Genomic DNA, 21348 nt, shown 5'->3' on the forward strand with positions numbered 1-21348 from the left:
GGTCGTTCAGGTCGTCTGTGGGTGAAATCGCCCATTGGCGTCTATGGTAAATTTTGCCCTGAACCACCGTTGTGGCATATATAGAATAAGGTTCCTCATTTAAATTGGATGCATGTTTAGCCTCTGTACTTCAAGGGTTTCTCACCCGAAAGATCAGATTGCCCTACTTAACATACCGAAGGCCCAGATAATGTACATTCGATTTGTCCAACTGTGTTGATGAAGTCAGTAGCACATTGCAGTGACATTGCAGTGACATTGCAGTGACATTGCAGTGATATGTATCTGAATGTCTAAGGGAAGTACTGGGTTTCTGTGTAGTTTTTAAATACATGCAGTTACACAGTAGATGAGGTTGAAAAAAAGACACGCCCATCAGTTGATGGGAGCCATAGAATGGGACTGCTGATAGATGGCATATAACAAGTCAGCTAACCAAGATGGCACCCACGTTAATTAGAGAGAGACACTCTCAGAACACAGCCCATATTAGGTCCTTAAAGATCTGATATTGAGATGAACCGGTTGTGAATTCTGGAGAGTGTCTGTGAGTGAATAACAAGCCATTTGAATTGCGAGTTCTATGTGCAGTGTCAAATTTCATAAAAATACCTGCCACGCCCCATCTTGCTTTGTACACAGCTGATGAGACTATTCTACATACTGATCTCACTTCAACAACTGCATGAACAGACCTCTAATCAAGAGGAGCATTAACTCATCACACAGTATTACTCTGACAATCTCCTCCAGAACACATCAAACCCAGCTAACTTCTGGAAGGTTATCAACAACATATTCCAGCCTTCTAACCATCAACAACCAAGTAATATCACTAAGGGGGATATTACTCTGACAAACCCCACTTACATTGCAAATGCATTCAATGATTACTTTGTGGGGCGTGCTACTAACTTATTAGCAAAACGCAGCACAAACCACAAACATGAATCTCATCCTGGGAGTACCCATATAGCCCCACCCCCTCCCAACACTGTCCACAATTTTCATTTTGGCCCAGTATCAGTATCCAAAGAGGAGATTACACAAGCTCTCCTCAAATTAAAATCAAACAGCCAATGTGGACCTGATTTACTGCAATCTAAGTTCCTAAGACATGGTGCCCCAGCCATTGCCAAACCAATTGCTTCCATAGTCAACTTTATCCTGTCTGCGGGCAATATCCCTAAGACCTGGAAAACTGCCAGAGTTGTCCCAATCTTCAAAAGTGGGGACAAAAACACTGTCTCAAACTACAGGCCAATCTCTCTTCTCCCAATACTATCCAAAGTCATGGAAAAATGTGTTCAATCCCAATTAAGCGATTACTATACCAAGACAAATTTTCCTAGCCAATTCCAACCTGGCTTTCGCCCCAAACAATCCACGTAACTACCCTGCTAAAAGTTTGCAATGAAATCCAGTGTGGAATGGAACAGGGACAACTCACTGGTGCAATATTCCTAGATTTTGCAAAGGCTTTTGATACTGTTGATCATGCTATCCTGCTTAACAAACTCCAGAGCTCTGGAATAGGGAAGCATGCTTTAAACTGGTTTCATTCCTACCTATTAGGTAGATGCCAATATGTGTCCACCTCAGGCTCTAACTCCAACCCCCTGGATATCACCTGTGGTGTCCCGCAAGGCTCTGTTCTGGGGGCCCTACTCTTCTCAGTGTTCATCAATGATCTTCCCACAGCTAGTAAGGAAGCTTCAATACACATGTATGCAGATGACACAATCCTATATACATACAGCCATAGCCTCTCCGACCTTGAACACGTAATTCAGTCTGACTTTTTGAGACTCGAAAACTGGATTTCCCAAAACAAACTGTTTTTAAACACTGACAGGACTTGGGACCAAGACTAAATTCTTAAAGCTTCCAGTGACTGAGCTCCAGATCAGAACCAACGCTAAGACCACCCTAACTCCTGTTACTAGTTTTAAATACCTGGGCATATGGTTTGACTCGCACTTAACATTCGGGATGCGCATTGATACCTTGACATCCAAAACCTATGCCAAACTAGGTGTACTTTACAGGAACAAATCCTCCCTAAGTCTGCTGGTCAGAAAGCGTATCGCACAGCAGATGCTAATGCCAATTATCGACTATGGAGACATAGTATACGGCTCAGCACTCCAAACCCACCTTAGCAAACTTGACACCCTCTACAATTCAATATGCCGTTTTGTTCTCCAATGCAACTACAACACACATCACTGCGAAATGCTCAAAGAACTTGATTGGTCATCACTTGAGTCTAGGCGCAAAGGTCACCTTTCCTGTCTTGCCTTCAAATACTTTCTGGGCAAGCTACCCATCTCTCTGAAAAAGCTCCTCACCCCTACCACATGCAGCACCTATCAGCTGAGATCTGAGTTCAAAACACTGTTCATGGTCCCAAGGCTCAACAAAGTATCCGGGCGCTCCGCCTTCTCTTACCGTGCACCCCAAAACTAGAAACAACCTACCGGAGACTCTCACATCCACCACCAGTTTAAGTTCTTGCAAAACTAAGTCGGCCTTACATTTTAATCTGGTCTGTAAATGTTACATACGCGTATAATATACATCTTCTCTAACTGTGCATGCTATGTATTGTATATAATGTATACCCTGTTCCCTTATGTAACTATGTATTGTAACCATGTATTATTTGTCATCCTAACTCTATGCCGAGGACGTACGTGAAAAAGAGAGGTAACTCTCACTGTATTACTTCCTGGGGTAACTCTCACTGTATTACTTCCTGGGGTAACTCTCACTGTATTACTTCCTGGGGTAACTCTCACTGTATTACTTCCTGGAGTAACTCTCACTGTATTACTTCCTGGGGTAACTCTCACTGTATTACTTCCTGGGGTAACTCTCACTGTATAACTTCCTGGGGTAACTCTCACTGTATTACTTCCTGGGGTAACTCTCACTGTATTACTTCCTGGGGTAACTCTCACTGTATTACTTCCTGGGGTAACTCTCACTGTATTACTTCCTGGGGTAACCCCAGGAGCTAAGGTCAGGACAATGTTATTGACATGACAGTGTCTGAGGAATACCAGCTGCTTCGCCTTTATACCAAATGCCATTGCGTTGTCTTATTCTTGTCCTATTTTTACTGGTACCGTACAACATAAATGCATCTTTCTGTCAATCAGCCATTATTTCACCAGCAGTCCCTTTGGAATGTCTTAGTGCAATTCCTCTCCTGAAATAATATATCTCACATTCTTCCACCAGGTTGCTTATCTTCTTGACGTAGTAGCTCTGAATTCCCATTATTTTGATCACCCGGGGGCAAAACTTCTGATTTTGTTTGTATTACTGTATATCTCCAAAGTTTGTGGATAAAGAAATGACTTTGCAAACATTTGCATACAAACGATTTATTGAACGGTCTTGTTTCACAGCACGCCATTTCAGATTTGGCACTAACTGATGAAAACTTCTACTGTATTATAAAGTAGCACTGAGTATTATCACATACTTTACTACCAACTATCATTCACCATGACATTGCTTATGGCCAATATAGATAAAGTTACTGTTGCGTGGTGCACTCACGAGAATTAGATACTTGTCACTGGTGCTCAGCAAAGATGATCCTGCATCGTAGCGGATTCCACCTACAATCCAGAAGAGTAAGAAGTCAGGACTCCAGTGGTCTTGATGAAAAAAATATCCAAAGGATTTATTAAAGATAGATCGATGTTTCGGTCTGTTTGCGGGCCTTTCTTGAGAAGACCACTTGAGTGCCGACTTCATACTCTTCAGTATAGATAAAGAACATTTTTTAAGAGGGCTGTAAATGATGACATAATATAATGATGTCATGAGTGAGCACTAACAGCAACACCAACATACCCAATGGATTTCTACATTACATTTTATGAAACATGCACATTTTGTTAAGACTCCTCCATTAAATAAACACATTTATATACTGCCCTTCCATAACTTTTTGAGTGCCTGAAACAGGGGAGTTATCCCTGTTCAGGTAATGTGCCTCTAATCCAGCAGAGTGGTGGTTAACTGCTGGTAGTCAATTAACAAACACCACCTGCCTGATTAGATTGCTTAGAAGTGCCTGTCTTTTGAGACAGGAAGAGAGACTCCTTAGCTCACACCTGAGCTGAACTTGGAGACAGAGCAGAGATTGTCCTTGACTCTCACACTTGTCTTGAGCCCTGCCAGAAGAAACAGCAGAGCTGCTTTCAAGACAAAGGGGACAAGATTCTAACCTGGAGCCTGATATTTCCTGTGCACACAAGGGTGCGGTTCCAAGAGAGCAGAAAAGCTTCCCCTACAGCAGCCCAGCTAACAGATAAGACTTTCATTTACAAGACTTTTTATATCTGTTCATTTCATGCTATATGTTTGGGGCTGGGAGACATGCTTATCTAAAGGGAGTGGTGGATGGCATAGTATTTCACTAGAAATACTCCCAAGTGAATAGAAGCTTTGTTTACCCCTTATTTGGATGGTTTCCTGATGTTAAGGAAACAGGCGCAATAAAAGCCTTATTTAATTTCACTATAACCAGACTCCCTTGCATACCTCTGTGAGCGTCCGCCTACATATGGTGTCCGAAGTGGGACGAGAGGTGGTCTTTGAAGTTAGAAAGGACCGGAGATTTTTTCTGTGAAAGTTTTTTTATGCTTTTTGCCTACAAACAGTCTGAGCAACTTAAAAAAAAAAATCTCATGCAGCAGAGACCAGAGTTAAAGTGATACACACCACTGCACTGAAACTTACAAAACCACAGATGGACTCTTTTCCCCAATCCCAAGAGGAGAGAGAGAGAGAGACTGCTGAAGCAGATAAACCTTATTTGCCTATCACAATAAAGTGTAATATGGTCATTGAAATAGGGGGTTTGCCTTCCAGCCATAGTCAGGGTTCAAGAAGTGAGTTAGCCCTTAAAGGGATAGGTGTTTGTTGTTTTCAAATGTTTAGCTGAAGCAGTGAATACAGATGGTAACCCACAAGCGGTACTGATTCTGCAAGTAAAGTCTGCCACACCGCATAGGACTACCCGTTGTGAATGGAGTATATGCAGAAAGTGTGAAAATTGATGCAAGACTGTGCTGAAGCAGGGGAATTTTCAGTAAACAAGTGCTGAGGGTAAAATTGCCTACTAGAAAAAAGGAATTGCTGAGCTGTGTAAAAGGTATCCCAAAGTGTGAAGAGTGAATGTCATAATACCCAAAGTTGAGACTGAACTCAAGCAGAAAACCACATTATTTGGCTGAAGCGGAGAGATTACACCTAGCAAGTAAATGGTGTAAAGCAAATAGAAGTTTTTACCTAGCAACTGCACATCCAGTATACCTAAAGAGAGAGAATGCATGCACAGTACTGCTGATATTGTAAAACTTACCCAAGAAAAAGAAAAAAGTCTACAGAGATGCCTGTGAGAGCTACGACCTCTACAAGCAAAATATGCCGATCTGTAAAACTACCACAATTGGTTCTAGCAAATACAGTGGCAACAGCTGCAATAGCGCCTCCTGAGGTCAGGAAGAAAACTACACCTAAGAGCCCCAAAATGGAGGACAAGATGCAGCGTTCCTGTAATGAACCCTACCCCACGGAAGAATGGCCCTTCCAGTCCAATAAGGAGGAAGACATCTCTTACGGGGAACCCGAACCGAGTCACATCTACAAAACACCCCAAGAATGGTGGGGGTGCCTGAACTCGGCACGAACAGAAAAGACCGCTCTCTATGATGACGTATATGGTCGACAAGAGAAAGAGCGGGAGCAGCAGATCACCCAATATTTCTGTCAGCTAAAGCAACTGCAAGAAAAGCCTGGCGTATATAATGAAGCTGTTGAAGTATTAAATAAAGAAGGAGACCCCAGTACTCCTGATGGGACGGAGTCATCCAAAACAAAAAGGCGGAAAAAGAAAAGCAGTTCTTCACTTACCGTGGAAGTAACAGACACGTCCGCAGACCCTGTGGAGAAAAAGGGGGACCGAGATGCCCTGCAGCCTAGGGAAAATGGAGAACTCGTCCCGCGGTTAACCGAATATCCAGAGGGCCCAAGGCAGAAGTCGTGTACCCCAAAGAAGTGTCTGTCCGGTGCCAACAATGAGGAACCCTCAACCAACCATCCCAGGGAAGCGGAGCCGGAACCAGTGAGTGTTGATCCCTTGACAAGCCCTGAGGATGCCCTGAAAAATGCCAGGCGTGACTGTGTTATACTCCGTGAACAATTGAAACAAAAGAAAGATGATTACGCAGAGCTACTGAAAGATAATGCTGAGTTACAGAAGACGGTGCTCGCAATGTACTCTGGAGTCAGGACAGAATTGGACGATCTCAAGACTGAGCTAGATACTGCAAATGCTACTATTTCCGCCATGGATGAAAAGCAGAGCCAATCTGATAAAATGATGGCTACGCTAAAGCGGAAGTATGAGGAGGCACTGAAGCAGATGACAGTCTTCCAGCAAGAGGTTCACACTCTTCGCATAGAGCTGAATGCCTCACAACAGGAGGTCAACAGTGTCCGGACAGAGGTGGACGTATCTCAGAAAGAGGTTCAGACACTCCGCAGAGCACTTGATGCCTCACATTATGAGACCAACAGCTGCCGCAAGACATGGAAGTTTCCAGATAGGAACTACACAGTCTCAATGAGGAGCTGGACATATCTAAAGAAACGATTGTCAATCTTAAGACAGATCTCCAAGTCTCCCAGAAGGAGCTTCAGACCCTCAACCTAGAGAAGGAAGTCTCGCGCCAGGAGACTGTCATTCTCAAAGCAGATGTGCGTAAATGGAAGGAGGACTGCAAGGAGGCCCTGAATAGTACAGAGACTGAAAAAGGAGAAAATTTAAGATTACAAAGAAGAAACTTAAAACTCAAAGAATTTTAATTTGACAAACGACGTCAAGGAAAAAAATGAAAAGCTGCACGAGCTTAAAGAAATAAAGTGACTTTTGGAAGGTGAGAAGTTTGAAGCAGAGCACCGACTGCAGAACCAACTGCAAGGTCTGCGTACGCACCTCGAGGAGGCCGAGGAGAAGCAGCGAACTCTGCAGGAAGACAATCTGCAGGCTGTTAAAGAAATTCAAGTGCTGCAGGAACGTCTGATTACCCAGTATGTCCCCGCAAAGCAGCATGAGAAACTGAAGGCTACCCTGAGCGTCACCAAAGCAACGCTAAAGGCCAAGCTTAGAACCCAGGTGACGCGGCACAAAAGGGAGCACAAGAAGGTCCAGAAACTGAAACAAGTAACTGTGGCCCAAGCAAAGAAGTTCATAGTGCTTCACAATGCAATAAAAATGTGGAAGCAAGCTCAGAGAAAGCAAAGCATGCAGATAAATTCCCTGAGAAGAGACTTGCAAGACGCACTCAAAAAAACAGGGATCTCTCGCGGATGAGATGAAAGTTCTACAAGGACAAGTATTGACCCTGACAAAGCGTCAGTATCCCACAGCCACAAAAACCCATGAAGACAAGTGTGCAGTGAGAGCTGGGAATACCGCTCGTCTGAAAGACAAGGTTGCAAAATGTCAACCACCTAAACAAGCACTAGAAAAACCTTCAGCCACCCAACAAGCAATAAAAGAAGGTACACGTGCTGAATCAAAACCAGAAGAATCCTTAGCTGATGAAGCTGAAAAGATGGGACATTGTCTGGAAGTGGGGGTGGAATTACAACTTAATCCCAAAGAGGCTGAACTAGCAACCCCATTGAGTGGAAAAGGGGCAGAGAGACAGCTTCAAGAGCAGAAAACTCAAAGGGCTGTTTTTAAACGCTCTGCAAATACTGCCATACAGTCTGCCTACAATAAGATGAGCACCCGACGCGAGGGAAATCTCATGACCGCGCACATAGCAAAAAGACTATACTTAGAAAAAGTCCTCCTCGAGCGACTGAGGAGTGCTGATCTCAAGCACCTTCGGGACGAGACGCGAATAAACTGGAGAAAGGGCTCCAATCCCAGCGGGACTGAGGGTTCTCTTCCTCCATCAACTCTCATTCAAGTCACAGAGATATCTAGAATGAGAGTGGAAGGATGGGATTTGGCCGTGGCAAGCCCGAGCTTCCCACAAACAGGGGAGGTATGTAACAGGGGAGTTATCCCTGTTCAGGTAATGTGCCTCTAATCCAGCAGAGTGGTAGTTAACTGCTGGTAGTCAATTAACAAACACCACCTGCCTGATTAGATTGCTTAGAAAAGCCTGTCTTTTGAGACAGGAAGAGAGACTCCTTAGCTCACACCTGAGCTGAACTTGGAGACAGAGCAGAGATTGTCCTTGACTCTCACACTTGTCTTGAGCCCTGCCAGAAGAAACAGCAGAGCTGCTTTCAAGACAAAGGGGACAAGATTCTAACCTGGAGCCTGATATTTCCTGCTATATGTTTGGGGCTGGGAGATATGCTTATCTAAAGGGAGTGGTGGATTGCATAGCATTTCACTAGAAATACTCCCAAGTGAATAGAAGCTTTGTTTACCCCTTGTTTGGATGTTTTCTTGATGTTAAGGAAACAGGCGCAATAAAAGCCTTATTTAATTTCACTATAACCAGACTCCCTTGCATACCTCTGTGAGCGTCCGCCTACAGTGCCCTTGTTGCAATGGCCCACACATGGCCATATCGCCCTTCGCTCCCTCGACTGTGGCAGCCGGGCAAACTATCTGACTGGAAGAGGAGGACTTCATCTTCTGTCCAGGACCGTGACTGGCGACATTGCTAACATCCCTGTGGATCTTTGTGCTACTAGACATTCCGGCACTGGAACAGTTAATGGCCTTAAACCTTCTCCAATCAACAACAGAGAAACAACTGCTATGGGCAAGAACTGTTTTGCCAATTAGAAAAGATAGAAGTATACAAAATAAAAATAGCTAATCTGGCAAGTATTTGTGGGGAATAATATAAATGTTTCTCTTAGCACAAAGGGCAATGAAGCACCAGAGACGTACAGAGATACTCAGTAACATTATACAGCAGCATACATTTTTAGATGGGGACTTCTTTTTCATTCTGTTTTCCATTTAGAAGTCAATCTTTTCATATGGGTACATTAGTAATGGTATAAGATTCAGTTTACATCATAAAAAAAGAAAGAACACGATCAATTTTGCCTGCCAAAGCGTCAAGCATAAATCAAAGACGTGAAGGAGAGGGAGGGGCATTTATACAAAATATATGCAAATGACTTAAACCGTAGAACATTCATTACTGTAATTGAGTCTCAGTCAGTTACAGTCACAACATGGATTTCAAACTGCCTGTGAGCCCTAAGTGATTCCTGTTAAGTTAATAGCGAGTATGTAAATGTCAACCAGTGACCCTATTATCTTGAGCATAATATTATGAGCTTTTTATGTGGATAAAGTTAAAGATGAACAGGGCACAGCTGGAGGAAAGGATCCAGTCCTTATTTCCATAATATCGTTCATTCCCATTGGGTCCTGGAAGATAGGACTTCCGGGTGATTTCTACTAGATATTGCAGACCAATAACTGCACTGATACTGAAATGCTTTCTGGTGCTTTTGGCTGGGGTTGATCTATAAACCTGGCAGTAATGATGCCATTTGGCTACTTTCACGATGTTATGATTTTACTGCCGGAAAATATATCACCAAAAATGTTCAGATCAATGTGATTGATCAACAACTTAAAGCAGCAGCCCAAGCTGCCGGTTTTTTAATTTTATTTATTTTTTCCCCCTTTTAATATGTGCATCAATACAATCCACACAATGATAAGTAATTAGCTAAGTTGCCAATCGATCTGCGAAGATTCGGCTCGGGGGTTCACTAAATGGCTGTCAGTGCAGCAGAAGAGGACCAAAGAGGCAAAGTTCTGTGGGGAAAATCATGTGACCAGGCAGTCACTAGATACAATTGGTGCACTGCTAGAGAAAGGGCATGGCACAAAAAGGGGCGTGCCAGAGCCTGTTTCAGAAGAGGAAGGGGATGTGACTTTGTAAATGGTCGCTATAGAAAGTTTAGTAGCCGGGACACTATGATATAGAGTCGCAATAGATCAAGGTATTTTCCTTCAGTGTCACCACCTGTGTAATCTGCAGCGACACCAATCACAAACTCTTCTATAGAGTCGGAACAACAGACACCAGCAGAAATGGCCCATCAGTGTCCCAGCCCATGTCACAGTTACTGAACGCCAGAAGGGCACTGTAATGGCTGAGAAAAGGTGACAGTAATTCCTGCTACAACAGCTTTCAGGTGAATTTTGCTGCCCAAGCTGGCGTATTGATGCCAACATTAAAATGACGAGTAGTTCAAATATTAACTCTGCCGCACCAGAAAAAGACAGGATTTCCGTCATAATCCACTATTCAAAAATACACAACGAGTCATACACACATAAAGTTGCATAATTATATTGAGCTGTCTAATTAATGTGACTCATTGTTCCTGGTAAAAGAACATTGTTCTCTTGGAATAAAATAATAAGAAAACAAAATGGATTGTAAAGAATGTTAGGTGTGTGGCAATTAAATCGATTTCTGCCTAGCAGCACAAATGGCAATGATTTTTATTTGGTTTCCTTGGTAACTGATATGACAATGTTTAAAGCAGCCGTGCCACATATCGTGCAACTTTTAGTTACGTTGAAGTATATTGTGGCTGCCTCTTGGCATCAGGAATCAGGGGGAGAAAAACGTTGGCATTATTGGAAGTCAGGGCCGCCAACAGGGTGGATCTACCGGGGTTGGTGTCCCAGGCCCGCTGGCTGGGGGGGGGCCCGCCGGCGCTGCACTTTTCCCTCGACCTCTGGCCAGGCCCTGCTGCCGGTCTCAGCCGGGGCCCGACTCTCAGCTGCCTATAAGCCTCTTCCTTTCTCTGCCCCACGCTGCCGAGCTTCCACTGCCGGCGCGCGACGGGGCTCTCTGACGTCAGCGCACGGCGCGCCGAAAGCTGGGTTAGGCTTATGTCCAGCGCACTGACGTCAGAGAGACCTGTCGCGCGCCGGCAGTGGAAGCTCGGCAGCATGGGGCAGAGAAAGGAAGAGGCAGCTGAGAGTCGTGCCCGGCCGCAGGCATTAATTAGCGCCATTAATGTACATAGCGCGTTACAGCAGTAATACACGTGACAATCATATAAATAACAAATAATACAAATAACAGGTCATGAGCTTCAGACATAAAATTAACATTTCGGAATTGCGTCCTTGCTCCGAGGAGCTTACAATCTAATTGGTAGGTAGAACGTACTGAGACAGTAGGAGGGCATTCTGCAGCGGGCAAAGCTTGATGTATCATGTGTCTAGTATTATCCACGGTGCTACTCATATGCTTCTTTAAGCAAGTGTGTCTTAAAGTGGGTCTTAATGGTGGATAGAGAGGGTGCTAATCGGGTATTGAGGGGAAGGGCATTCCAGAGGTGTGGGGCAGTCAGTGAGAAATGTTTAAGGCGGGAGAGGGCTTTAGATACAAAGGGGGTAGAGAGAAGACATCCTTGAGCAGAACGCAAGAGTCGGAATGGTGCATAGAGAGAAATATGGGCCGAGATGTCAGGAGGGGCAGAAGAGTATAAAAGTGAGGAGAATTGAGTGCGAGATGCGGGATTTGATCGGAAGCCAGGAGAGGGATTTTAGCAGGGGAGACTTGGAGACAGATTTAGGAAAGAGTAGAGTGATTCTGGCAGCAGCGTTTAGGATAGATTGTAGGGGAGACAGGTGAGAGGCAGGAAGGCCAGACAGCAGGAGGTTACAGTAACCGAGACGAGAGAGAATGAGGGCCTGAGTCACTGTTTTAGCAGTAGAGTAACGGAGGCGTTGTGCCCTGGTCTACATCCTAAAAAATTATCTGGAAAGACTGAAGGACCTCAACAGCACAAAGGAAAGAAGGGAGAGAGTGGTATGAAATAAATATTTAAATACATCAAAGGCATCATCTAGGTAATGGAGCAAGAGATGGTGCTCAAGCGAAAGTCTCGTGGAAGGGCTTCTTCCTAGAAAGAGTGGTGTGCTTGTGAAGTTGCCTCCAAGCAGAGGTGGTGGAAGCTAAAACAAAAAAAGATTTGGTTAGACACAAAGGTAAAAGGAGACCAAAAGCGCACCAGCACAAACGGAGCAGGAAGGACCCAAAACAAAAAATGATTAAAAGGGCACTTTAATGTGACAAAAGACCCATCCAACGCGTTTCGAACGTCACAGCGTTCTTTTTCAAGAATCCTTGAAAAAGAACGCTGTGACGTTCGAAACGCGTTGGATGGGTCTTTTGTCACATTAAAGTGCCCTTTTAATCATTTTTTGTTTTGGGTCCTTCCTGCTCCGTTTGTGCTGGTGCGCTTTTGGTCTCCTTTTTCCTGTATTGCATATTTGTAGCTGCACAGCCTGGCTACCTGCTACCAGGATGTGAGTATTGCTTATTTTCAGGGGAACCTGCCGATGAGACTGAGGTTGAATGGGCTTGTACCATCTACCACCTGTCTTCAGGAGGATAGTACCCATACTATTACACATTAAGTACTATGTGATTTATTAGTACCCTGGTTTAGTGGTTTGGCTTATTTTTGTTCAGTACACCTGCATTTGAGCGCTTCAGCTATTTTCTACATAGACACAAAGGTATCATACATTTTATGAAAGCCAAGGCTCTAATTGGGTCAGAGAGTTCACAGCAGGGAGGAACGTGCGCAGCCTTCGTGGGCCCAAATGTTTTTTATCTGCGGTCAATTTCCATATTTCTGTGTAAACTTCCAGCCACAGAAGTTACTTATATTATAACCTTGAAATTCCAACTAAGGGATGCATCAGATGTTCATTATGACAATTTGGCAGGGTTCTTTATTTGCTTACACTGTGATTGTGTTCATATTACTGATAGAAGGTGAGTTGTATCCATAGTTCTTGGAATGACAACTGCAACAAAAGATAAGAGCCGTTCTCAGTTTCTGTAACTGTTTGATAAGCAGAACTGATGTCTTTAGGTCGCTAGTAATAACCCAGAATCCCATTTACAAAGGGCAGGAGGCCAGAACTCTTTAAGTCAAAATGTTTTAGAGCCTTGTTTGAAAGTGTGGGGATGAAATTAATTTACATTACATAATTGGGCTTGACTAGAACTGCAGGCCCCTTTCCCAGTTCCCCCTAATTATTATACAGTGATGTGAGAATACAGTCCCTTTCATCCACAGTGTACAGGCCAAGATCGATCAATTAGTGCCCAATTAGATGGAATAAGTGACTTTTCTGTCTGTGGGGAGGGAGTAAATTATGCCAGACATGGCAGAACACTACAGCAAAGCATAAACAGCAAAACAAGTGCTCTAATTGTTGCCAATCTACTGTAATTTCTGAAGTCCCTTTCAAAAAACAGTATTTAAATACAGTACTATTTTTTAGTGAGGGCGCAAGTGAGTCTCAGTGGCTAATTGGATAGGTACTGTTACAAAAATGTTAGCTTTATAGCTTCAATCAGACCTTTTTGAAGCCGCTGGTGGCATTGCAACCAGAAAGCTATATGATATGACTCAGTTCAGACAATAATACATGTTCCTTCTCCAAGTATGAGGTTACCTTGTGGTAAAGCACCTGTGGTGCTTTATTACAATATTAATAACAGTTAATGACAATAATAATAGCATTTTGTAGACACTAATTCCTGCTATGTAGAGCTTCCACTTTATTTATTGGTACTTGATAAAAATGTATGCCTAAGGAACAGGGAGATTAAGTGATGTGCCCAAGGTCTAAGGAGCTGACACTATACATCTTCTACACACACACACATACATATATATATGTATATATATATATATATATATATATATATATATATATATATATATACACAGTGTATATATATATATACTGTATAGTGATGGATATAAGGGGATGGTAGAGGAGGGTGTATATATTGCCCCTCAATTATTGCAGGGTTTCTGCTATAATTAAGCCCCAGGGAGATGCAGTGTATAATTTTTGGTTTATTGCGCCTCCTATTGGGTCCCTGGGGTGGAGCACTTGGAGAGTAGGGTGGGCCAGTGCTCCACTCCATGTTTTGGAGAGTTACCAGGTAGAATCCAAACCGGGACTTCTAGCTCTCCCTGGTCTCACAGAGCTGCAACTGCTAATTAAGAGGAGCAGCTCTTAAAACCTGCCTGTGAGCAGAGAAAGGCAGACCAATTTGTTTTCAGAGAAGCTTGTATTAAGAGAGCTGTGTTCTGTGCTCAGTGGAGCAAGGGCTTTTGTTTTGTTTTTGATTTATTCACATTATCTGCTGTAACATCTTAATGGCAAAATAAATAGGCCAAAGCTTTATTTTCACCTCTGTGTCAGAAGACTGTCTCCTCTACCTGGAAGGCTGTGTGAAAGTGGTGATCCCTGGACGAAAGGTACATAGCAAAAGGGTACCTTTGTCTATATATATATATATATATATATATATATATATATATATATATATATATATATATATATGTTCGACAAACCTATACATTTGCACGCCCCGGGCGAGTGGATTTAACATCGTGGCGAGCTCCTATTGGCCCAAGCAGCACACGTGTGGTACTAGGTGGCGAGTAGATTTTTTTGTTCGGCGAGTAGATTTTTTGGTGATTTGTCGACCACTGTATATATATATATATATATATATATATATATATATATATATATACATACACACATATATATATACACACACATATACACACACACACACGTTGATGTAGATACACAGATATACATACGTGCCTCAAGAGAAGAGTGTTTGAGCCTGTGCTCATGTATGAATATGAAACTCGGACCCTGAATGTAACAATAATCCAGAAGCTTCAGACAAGGGAAAGAAGTGTGGGGATATATATGCTGGGTATTATCCGAAGAGACAGGAAAAATAATGAATGTGTTTGGAAGTAAACAAAAGTCTGTGACATTATTGCAAGGGTGAAGGAACTAAAATGTCAGTGGGCCGAACAGAACACAAGAAGAAATGAGCATCGTTCGTCAAAGATGGTACTCGGCTGGATTCCAATGGATATCAAAAGCCCAAGATGATGACCAAAAGTAAGATGGGAGGATGACATCAGAAAATGTGTTGGAGTAATATGGAAAGGAGAGGCTCTACCTAGAAAATCCAGCAGTGGATCTGAAAGGTTGAAGATGATGAGGGGTGTGTGTGTGTCTGTCTGTCTGTTTTTCTTCGGTTCACTCATTTACTTTCAACCACATGTTCCATGGATCCACATAAGGCTTTGCCCATTGAATTCTAGCCAGGACATAAAAGGTTTAATCATTCAGTGTTCTGTTTAATAGTATGCCTTTATCAGACAAGAGTAGATATTATAAATCTTTTTTTAAAAGCTTTCATTTACAGTCAGAATGTTATTTTCTTATGTATAATGTTTATATCATCTTTATGACAAGGCAATCAGATTTTGACATACCCAAAGATAGAAAACAAGCCAGGGAAGGGAAAGAGGAGGGGGAGCACTTCACGGTCAGTAAGATAAAATACAGAGGACATTGGAACTAAAACAAACTTCAATTAACACTGCGTAGAAACATTTCCAAGACAACCTAGGAATAGTACAATATATAATAACATACAAAGTGTCAGAATGATTTATGGGCCATATTTACTAAGCAGTACTACTCCATAAAACACCTGGTACATGGCTTAGTGAATAAGGCTCTTTAAGGCCTATTCATGGGAATAACTATAAAGTGCCAGCACAGAAACGGTCTCATGGAGTAGCACTGCTTAGTGAATACGGCCCTTTCTCTGCTCCAAGCTAAGTCAGAAATAAGACGTGTGTTAGTCCTGTTTTTGCTGGAGACTGGCTAGCTGAGGATAAATGTGAGGAAGTAGTTCTCATGGAAAGGGCAGTGGATTCGTGGAGTCCCAGCAGATGTGGTAGTGGCTAATACACCCAGGGAATTCCCACATGCTTGGGACAGACATAAGGCCCCTAAATATTAAAGGACGCCAAATCAGCTCTGCGGTGTTTACAGCCGATAGGAACGTGGTTCTTATTCCCCGTCAATTTCTATGTTTCTGTGCAGATTTTTGGGCGCAAAAGGGAGAAAAATGACACAATGAAAATTCGATACAAGTATTAATAAGTGCATTATATTCCTCCTTCATAACTATTCCGATTCCCACTCAGCACATCCCAAACTGATTCACGTTACAAAACAGAGTACTCTTTATAAACGGACGTGGAGATAAAACAAAATTATTGGGGCCGATTCACTAAGCAGTGCGCTTTGCGCCCGTTTGGGACATTTTTAATCCCACGATAAAAAATGAAGCCAGGCGCGGGATTCACTAAGAAGTGAAGCGCATTTGGTTAGGTGCGGGAAAAACATGCCTGATCGCGCAAGCTGTTTTTCCCCTGCTATTGTGCTTAAAAATCTAAAGCGCGATAGCTGATTGAAAAAAAAGCCGGCTGTAAGAGCTGCATGGAGACGCTGGGTCTCCCTGCACGACTCTTACAGGCGATCGTACAGTATACATATACATTTTAATACTAGTGTACATATGCAGGGGGTCTCCTGAGCTGAAAAGCATAGGTTTCAGCCTCGGGGACCCCCTACTTCATGAGATACAGGCCCCGTTATGGGGTGCCGGTATTCTCTGTGCTTTTAAATCTCTCCGGTCACGTGACCGGGGGATTTAAATCCTTCAGGGGGATACCGGCACCCCATAACGGGGCCTGTATCTCATGAAGTAGGGGGTCCCCGAGGCTGAAACCAATGCGCTAGGAGTGCGCCTGTTTTCTTTTAGTTTTTTTCCCAGATGTCCTTCAGGGATTGGTGATTCCTAAATTCAGGCTGCGTAGACTCTGAAGGACAGTGTACTGGGACTGGATTTGTATTTGTATTGTATTATTATTTTTAGTATCTATACATTTTTCATTTTTTGATATATTCATTTTATGTTTATTTTATGTTTATTTTATATTGTGTTTTTACTAGTCTGCACACAAACACTAGACAAAATAAATGACTATTTTGGTCAGCACCAGTATATAGCCTTTGTGTTTCTATATACAATACACCTTGTTTAGCCTTAGGAATCAGTAGGCGCTACTTAATTTTCTCTCCCCACTCCTTTAATATATTAACAGTGTTCGACAAACCTATACATTTGCTCGCCCCGGGCGAGTGGATTTAACCCCCGGGCGAGTAAATATTGGCCCAAGCAGCACACGTTTGGTACTAGGTGGCGAGTAGATTTTTTTGTGTGGCGAGTAGATTTTTTGGTGATTTGTCAACCACTGAATATATATATACACTGCACCACCTTGACAAAGGTCCCATTCGTGGACCGAAACGTTGGTTTTGTGTTTATTTTTTCAATACACTTGTTTGCTCAATTCTGGAGTGCTGCCTGCTGATTTCGTTTCCAAACGGTATCGTATTGCTTATTCTTCATTATAGGATCTGCACCCACACCAGTGACTATTATTACGGAGTGCTTTTTGTTCTTTTTCTATTATATATATATATATATTGAGCAGAGCGTATTATTGCTCTTAGAATGATTACATTGGTTTTAGTGCTGTCCAATTACATGGTAAGAGCTGTGAGGGGACCGGCCGCGTCAGCATCTGATGTTGAAGTAACACACAATTAGGCTTCTTATGCCTAAATGAGCGTGATAAAGTCAGAGCTGTTCTCTGCTCCAAGCTGAGCACGGACACAACTCATTCCTCACACTTTGTTTCATGCAGATGGTCATAGGGAAAGCTATTCTTCTTCTGCCATTGCTTACATGAGGTGGGCAGTGTGAGGCTGGGTGAGTGTGAGGGAGTGTGAGGTGGGGTGAGTGCGAAGCAGAATGTGAGGCAGGGTGAGAGGGTGAGAGTGAGAGGCAGGGTGAGAGTGTGAGGCAGGTGAGAGTGCGAGGCAGGGTCAGTGTGAGGCAGGGTCAGTGTGAGGGAATGTGAGGTGGGGTGAGTGCGAAGCAGGGTGAGTGTGAGGCAGTGTGAGCCAGGTGAGAGTGTGCGGCAGGGTCAGTGCGAGGCAGGGTCAGTGTGATGGAGTGTGAGGGGGGGTGAGCTCAAAGCAGAATGTGAGGCAGGGTAAGAGTGAGAGGCAGGGTGAGAGTGAGAGGCAGGGTGAGGCAGGGTGAGAGTGTGAGGCAGGGTGAGAGGCAGTGTGAGTGTGAGGCAAGGTGTGAGGCAGTGTGAGTGTGAGGCGGTTTTAGGCAGGGTGAGTGTGAGGCAGTGTGAGTGAGGCAGGGTGAGTGTGAGGCAGTGTGTGAGGCAGTGTGAGTGTGAGGCAGGGTGAGTGTGAGGCAGTGTGAGTGTGAGGCAGGGTGTGAGGCAGTGTGAGTGTGAGGCAGTGTGTGAAGCAGTGTAAGTGTGAGGCAGTGTTAGTGTGAGGCAGTGTGTGAGGCAGGGTGAGTGTGAGGCAGGGTGTGAGGCAGTGTGAGTGTGAGGCAGTGTGTGAGGCAGTGTAAGTGTGAGGCAGTGTGAGTGGGAGGCAGGGTGTGAGGCAGGGTGAGTGTGAGGCAGTATATTACAGATAGGATTGAAACTCCAAGTCTAAGTTGTTTTATTGACCTTTTACTATCGTAGTTTGCGAGATCCCCAGGGCGGGGCTCTCGTTCCACGTTTATGTTTGTTTCACTTATTGTATTATAATTCCCTGTATAGCATTGTCCTTCTTGTTAAGCCTGGTGGTACATTGTTGTAGAAATAAAACATGAACCGTAGATTCTGATTGCATACAGACACTTTGCAAGCTAAAGTGATACTGCATTGAGATTCCATCATTTACAGAACCTTATTGTCCAAACCATCCCAATGGACAATCGTAGCAGAGCATAAATAATGTACATATTCTCCTGCCTACACGGCGATTAGATGCGAATAAACACCAGAGTGTCATTGTTTGACCTGTTCAAAATATTTAGGGGGGAGATTCTGTCGGTTGCGGGTTAAGGCCCCCAATCCCATGTTAACTGCAATTCAAGTCAATGGCAGGTACTGTAACACCAGATCAGGCGTGTCCTTCCGCAGAGACCTTCGGGAACCTCCCTCAGATCTGGTCCAGGCTTTATTCAAACACTTGTTTGAAGTTAAGTAACCAAACCGGAGTTAGTATTTTAGTGAGGGTGGGAACACAATGTCTATTGTATCGGATTATAAGCTCTTCCGGCAGGGACTCCTTTTCCAGTCCCAGTGGCGGATTTCCCATTAGGACCAAGCCTAGGGCGGCAACATTTGGGCTCAGCATACAGAGGCCCCGCTCTCTTCCCCACTGATTGCCGGGGGGTAGAGCGGGGGGCCTCTGTAAACGTCTCTTACCTTCTCCGTCGCACCGCCCTCCTCCTGTAGCATTGTGGCAACAAATGACGCTGTGACATCACCTGGTGGTTTGTCACATGATGTCGCTTTGTCATGGAAACGCGGCGTCACGTGACGTTGCGCAGTCAAATTGCAGAAGGAGGCAACATTTTTAATCCGCCACTGTTTATTCCAATTATTTCTCCTATTATTGTGTCACGTGTATTACAGCTGTAAAGTGCTAAGTACATGGATGGCGCTAAATAATTGTACTGTCATGAACTTTAACATTTAACATGCTAACTGAGGCCTGTAGAGTCTGAGATGTAACTCTTGGGTTTTTTGCAATTTCTCTCTGAGCATTGCACGGTCTGACCTTGGGGTGAATTTGCTGGGACGTCCACTCCTGGGAAGATTGGCAACTGTCTTGAATGTTTTCCACTTTTGAATAATCTTTCTCACTGAAGAATGATGGACTTTAAATTGTTTGGAAATGGCCGTATAACCCTTCCCAGATTGATGGGCAGCAAGAATTGCTTCTTTAAGATCATTGCTGATGTCTTTCCTCCTTGGCATTGTGTTAACACACACCTGAATGCTCCAGACCAGCTAACTGCTAAAACTTTGGCTTTTATAGAGGTTGTCACACTTGCTGATGATAAATTAATCAAGGGCATTTGATTAGCAGCACCTGTCTGCTACTTAGCATCTTAATCCCTATGGAAGCAGTAAGGGTGTACTTAGTTTTTCACACATAGCTTCTCCATTTTGGCTTTATTTTTGTTAAATAAATCATGACACGGTGTAATATGTCATGTGTTGTTGTTCATCTGAGGTTGTATTTACCTAATTTTAAGACCTGCTAAGGAACAGATGATTGTTATTATGTCCTGATATGTAAAACCATAGAATGCAAAGAGGGTGTACTTTCTTTTTCACACAACTGTGGCTCAGAGTGCACAGACAAAATATACAGGCACATTGCTCTAAAAAAAAGTAAATATTACACATGCAACAGGAACACAACTGTCTGTGTATTCCAGGACTGGGAAAACCCTGCCTATTCCAGTGAAAACACTATGGATTTATTCCATTATACAAAAGCCAATGAAATATATATTTCTGATGGACTATAAGAAGCTCACACTTAAAGATTAGTAAGGAATAGAAGTTGGCAAAACCCAAATGACACCTGCCCAACTGACATGAATGATTGTTGGCTTATGTCCTTCCCACATCCTCTTACCTGGTGTGGTGTAGTTCTTTGTTGAAGCTCTTTGTGTCTTTCTCTCTGTGCCTCAGGTACACAGAGGTCCCAAATGGTGCATGCTTAAATGACAGAAAGAAAGCCATTAACCCACAGTCACAGATAAAGCAGTGTTTTGTGCTCACACAAAATGAGCAAACGTGAGCTTCGAGTTGCACAGAACACTCCCACTGTCAATGGGAATATGGAATAACAGAAAAAGCACAGACTATTGAGCATCTAATCCCCAAACTGAGAAAGCATTCCCTGGAGTAAGTATACCTGGGCCCCTTCTTCCCTGGAGTAAGTATACCTGGGCCCCTTCTTCCCTGTAGTAAGTATACCTGGGCCCCTTCTTCCCTGGAGTAAGTATACCTGGGCCCCTTCACTGAAGTAACCCAAATGAATGCAAACTACACAGAGCCAGAGCCAGAGCTCAGCGTTTGCTTCTCTGCAGGTAACCTTCGCCAGGGCAGCAGAAAACGTGCACGCGCTCATTTGTAAGTGTGTGATTGGTGGATTAAATACAAAACTTGCCATGGATCGGTATCCTTAGGGATAGGGACAAGGTTCGAGCTGCACTGAATGGACATAACATGAATCCTAAAAGTTAGATTCTCACCTAGCACCTAGATGTGCAAGAACACAGTCTGAACAAGGACGTGTGTGTTTAAACTGTGTTTGCAGTGATGGTTTTGCACATCAAAGATAAATACCAGCTTTCCAATTTTAACATTATTGCTTTTAGAGCAGTCTGGAATCCAATTCACTACCCTCCCTGGAGGCCCTTCCATTATAATTGACTTGATAACAGAAGAGCAAACAGTGCATACTAATGGTCTAGAAGATTACAAGGATCT

The 21348-nt window shown here is 43.4% G+C and overlaps 1 protein-coding gene across 2 annotated transcripts in view; it reads right to left on the reverse strand.

Moving 5' to 3' along the window:
- The window catches only part of CCDC60 (coiled-coil domain containing 60), a 145787-nt gene that overhangs the window by 51303 nt on the left and 73136 nt on the right, over positions 1–21348 (reverse strand). For both annotated transcript variants that reach the window (XR_012787694.1, XM_075568067.1), the window contains exon 3: positions 20489–20571. Coding sequence is in view for 1 of the 2 variants with exons in the window: in XM_075568067.1 (XP_075424182.1) it covers positions 20489–20571 (83 nt within the window). In the remaining variant the exon portion in view is untranslated. The remainder of the gene's footprint in view (positions 1–20488; positions 20572–21348) is intronic.

Source organism: Ascaphus truei, chromosome 13 (genome assembly GCF_040206685.1).
Source record: "Ascaphus truei isolate aAscTru1 chromosome 13, aAscTru1.hap1, whole genome shotgun sequence".
NCBI lineage: Eukaryota > Metazoa > Chordata > Amphibia > Anura > Ascaphidae > Ascaphus > Ascaphus truei.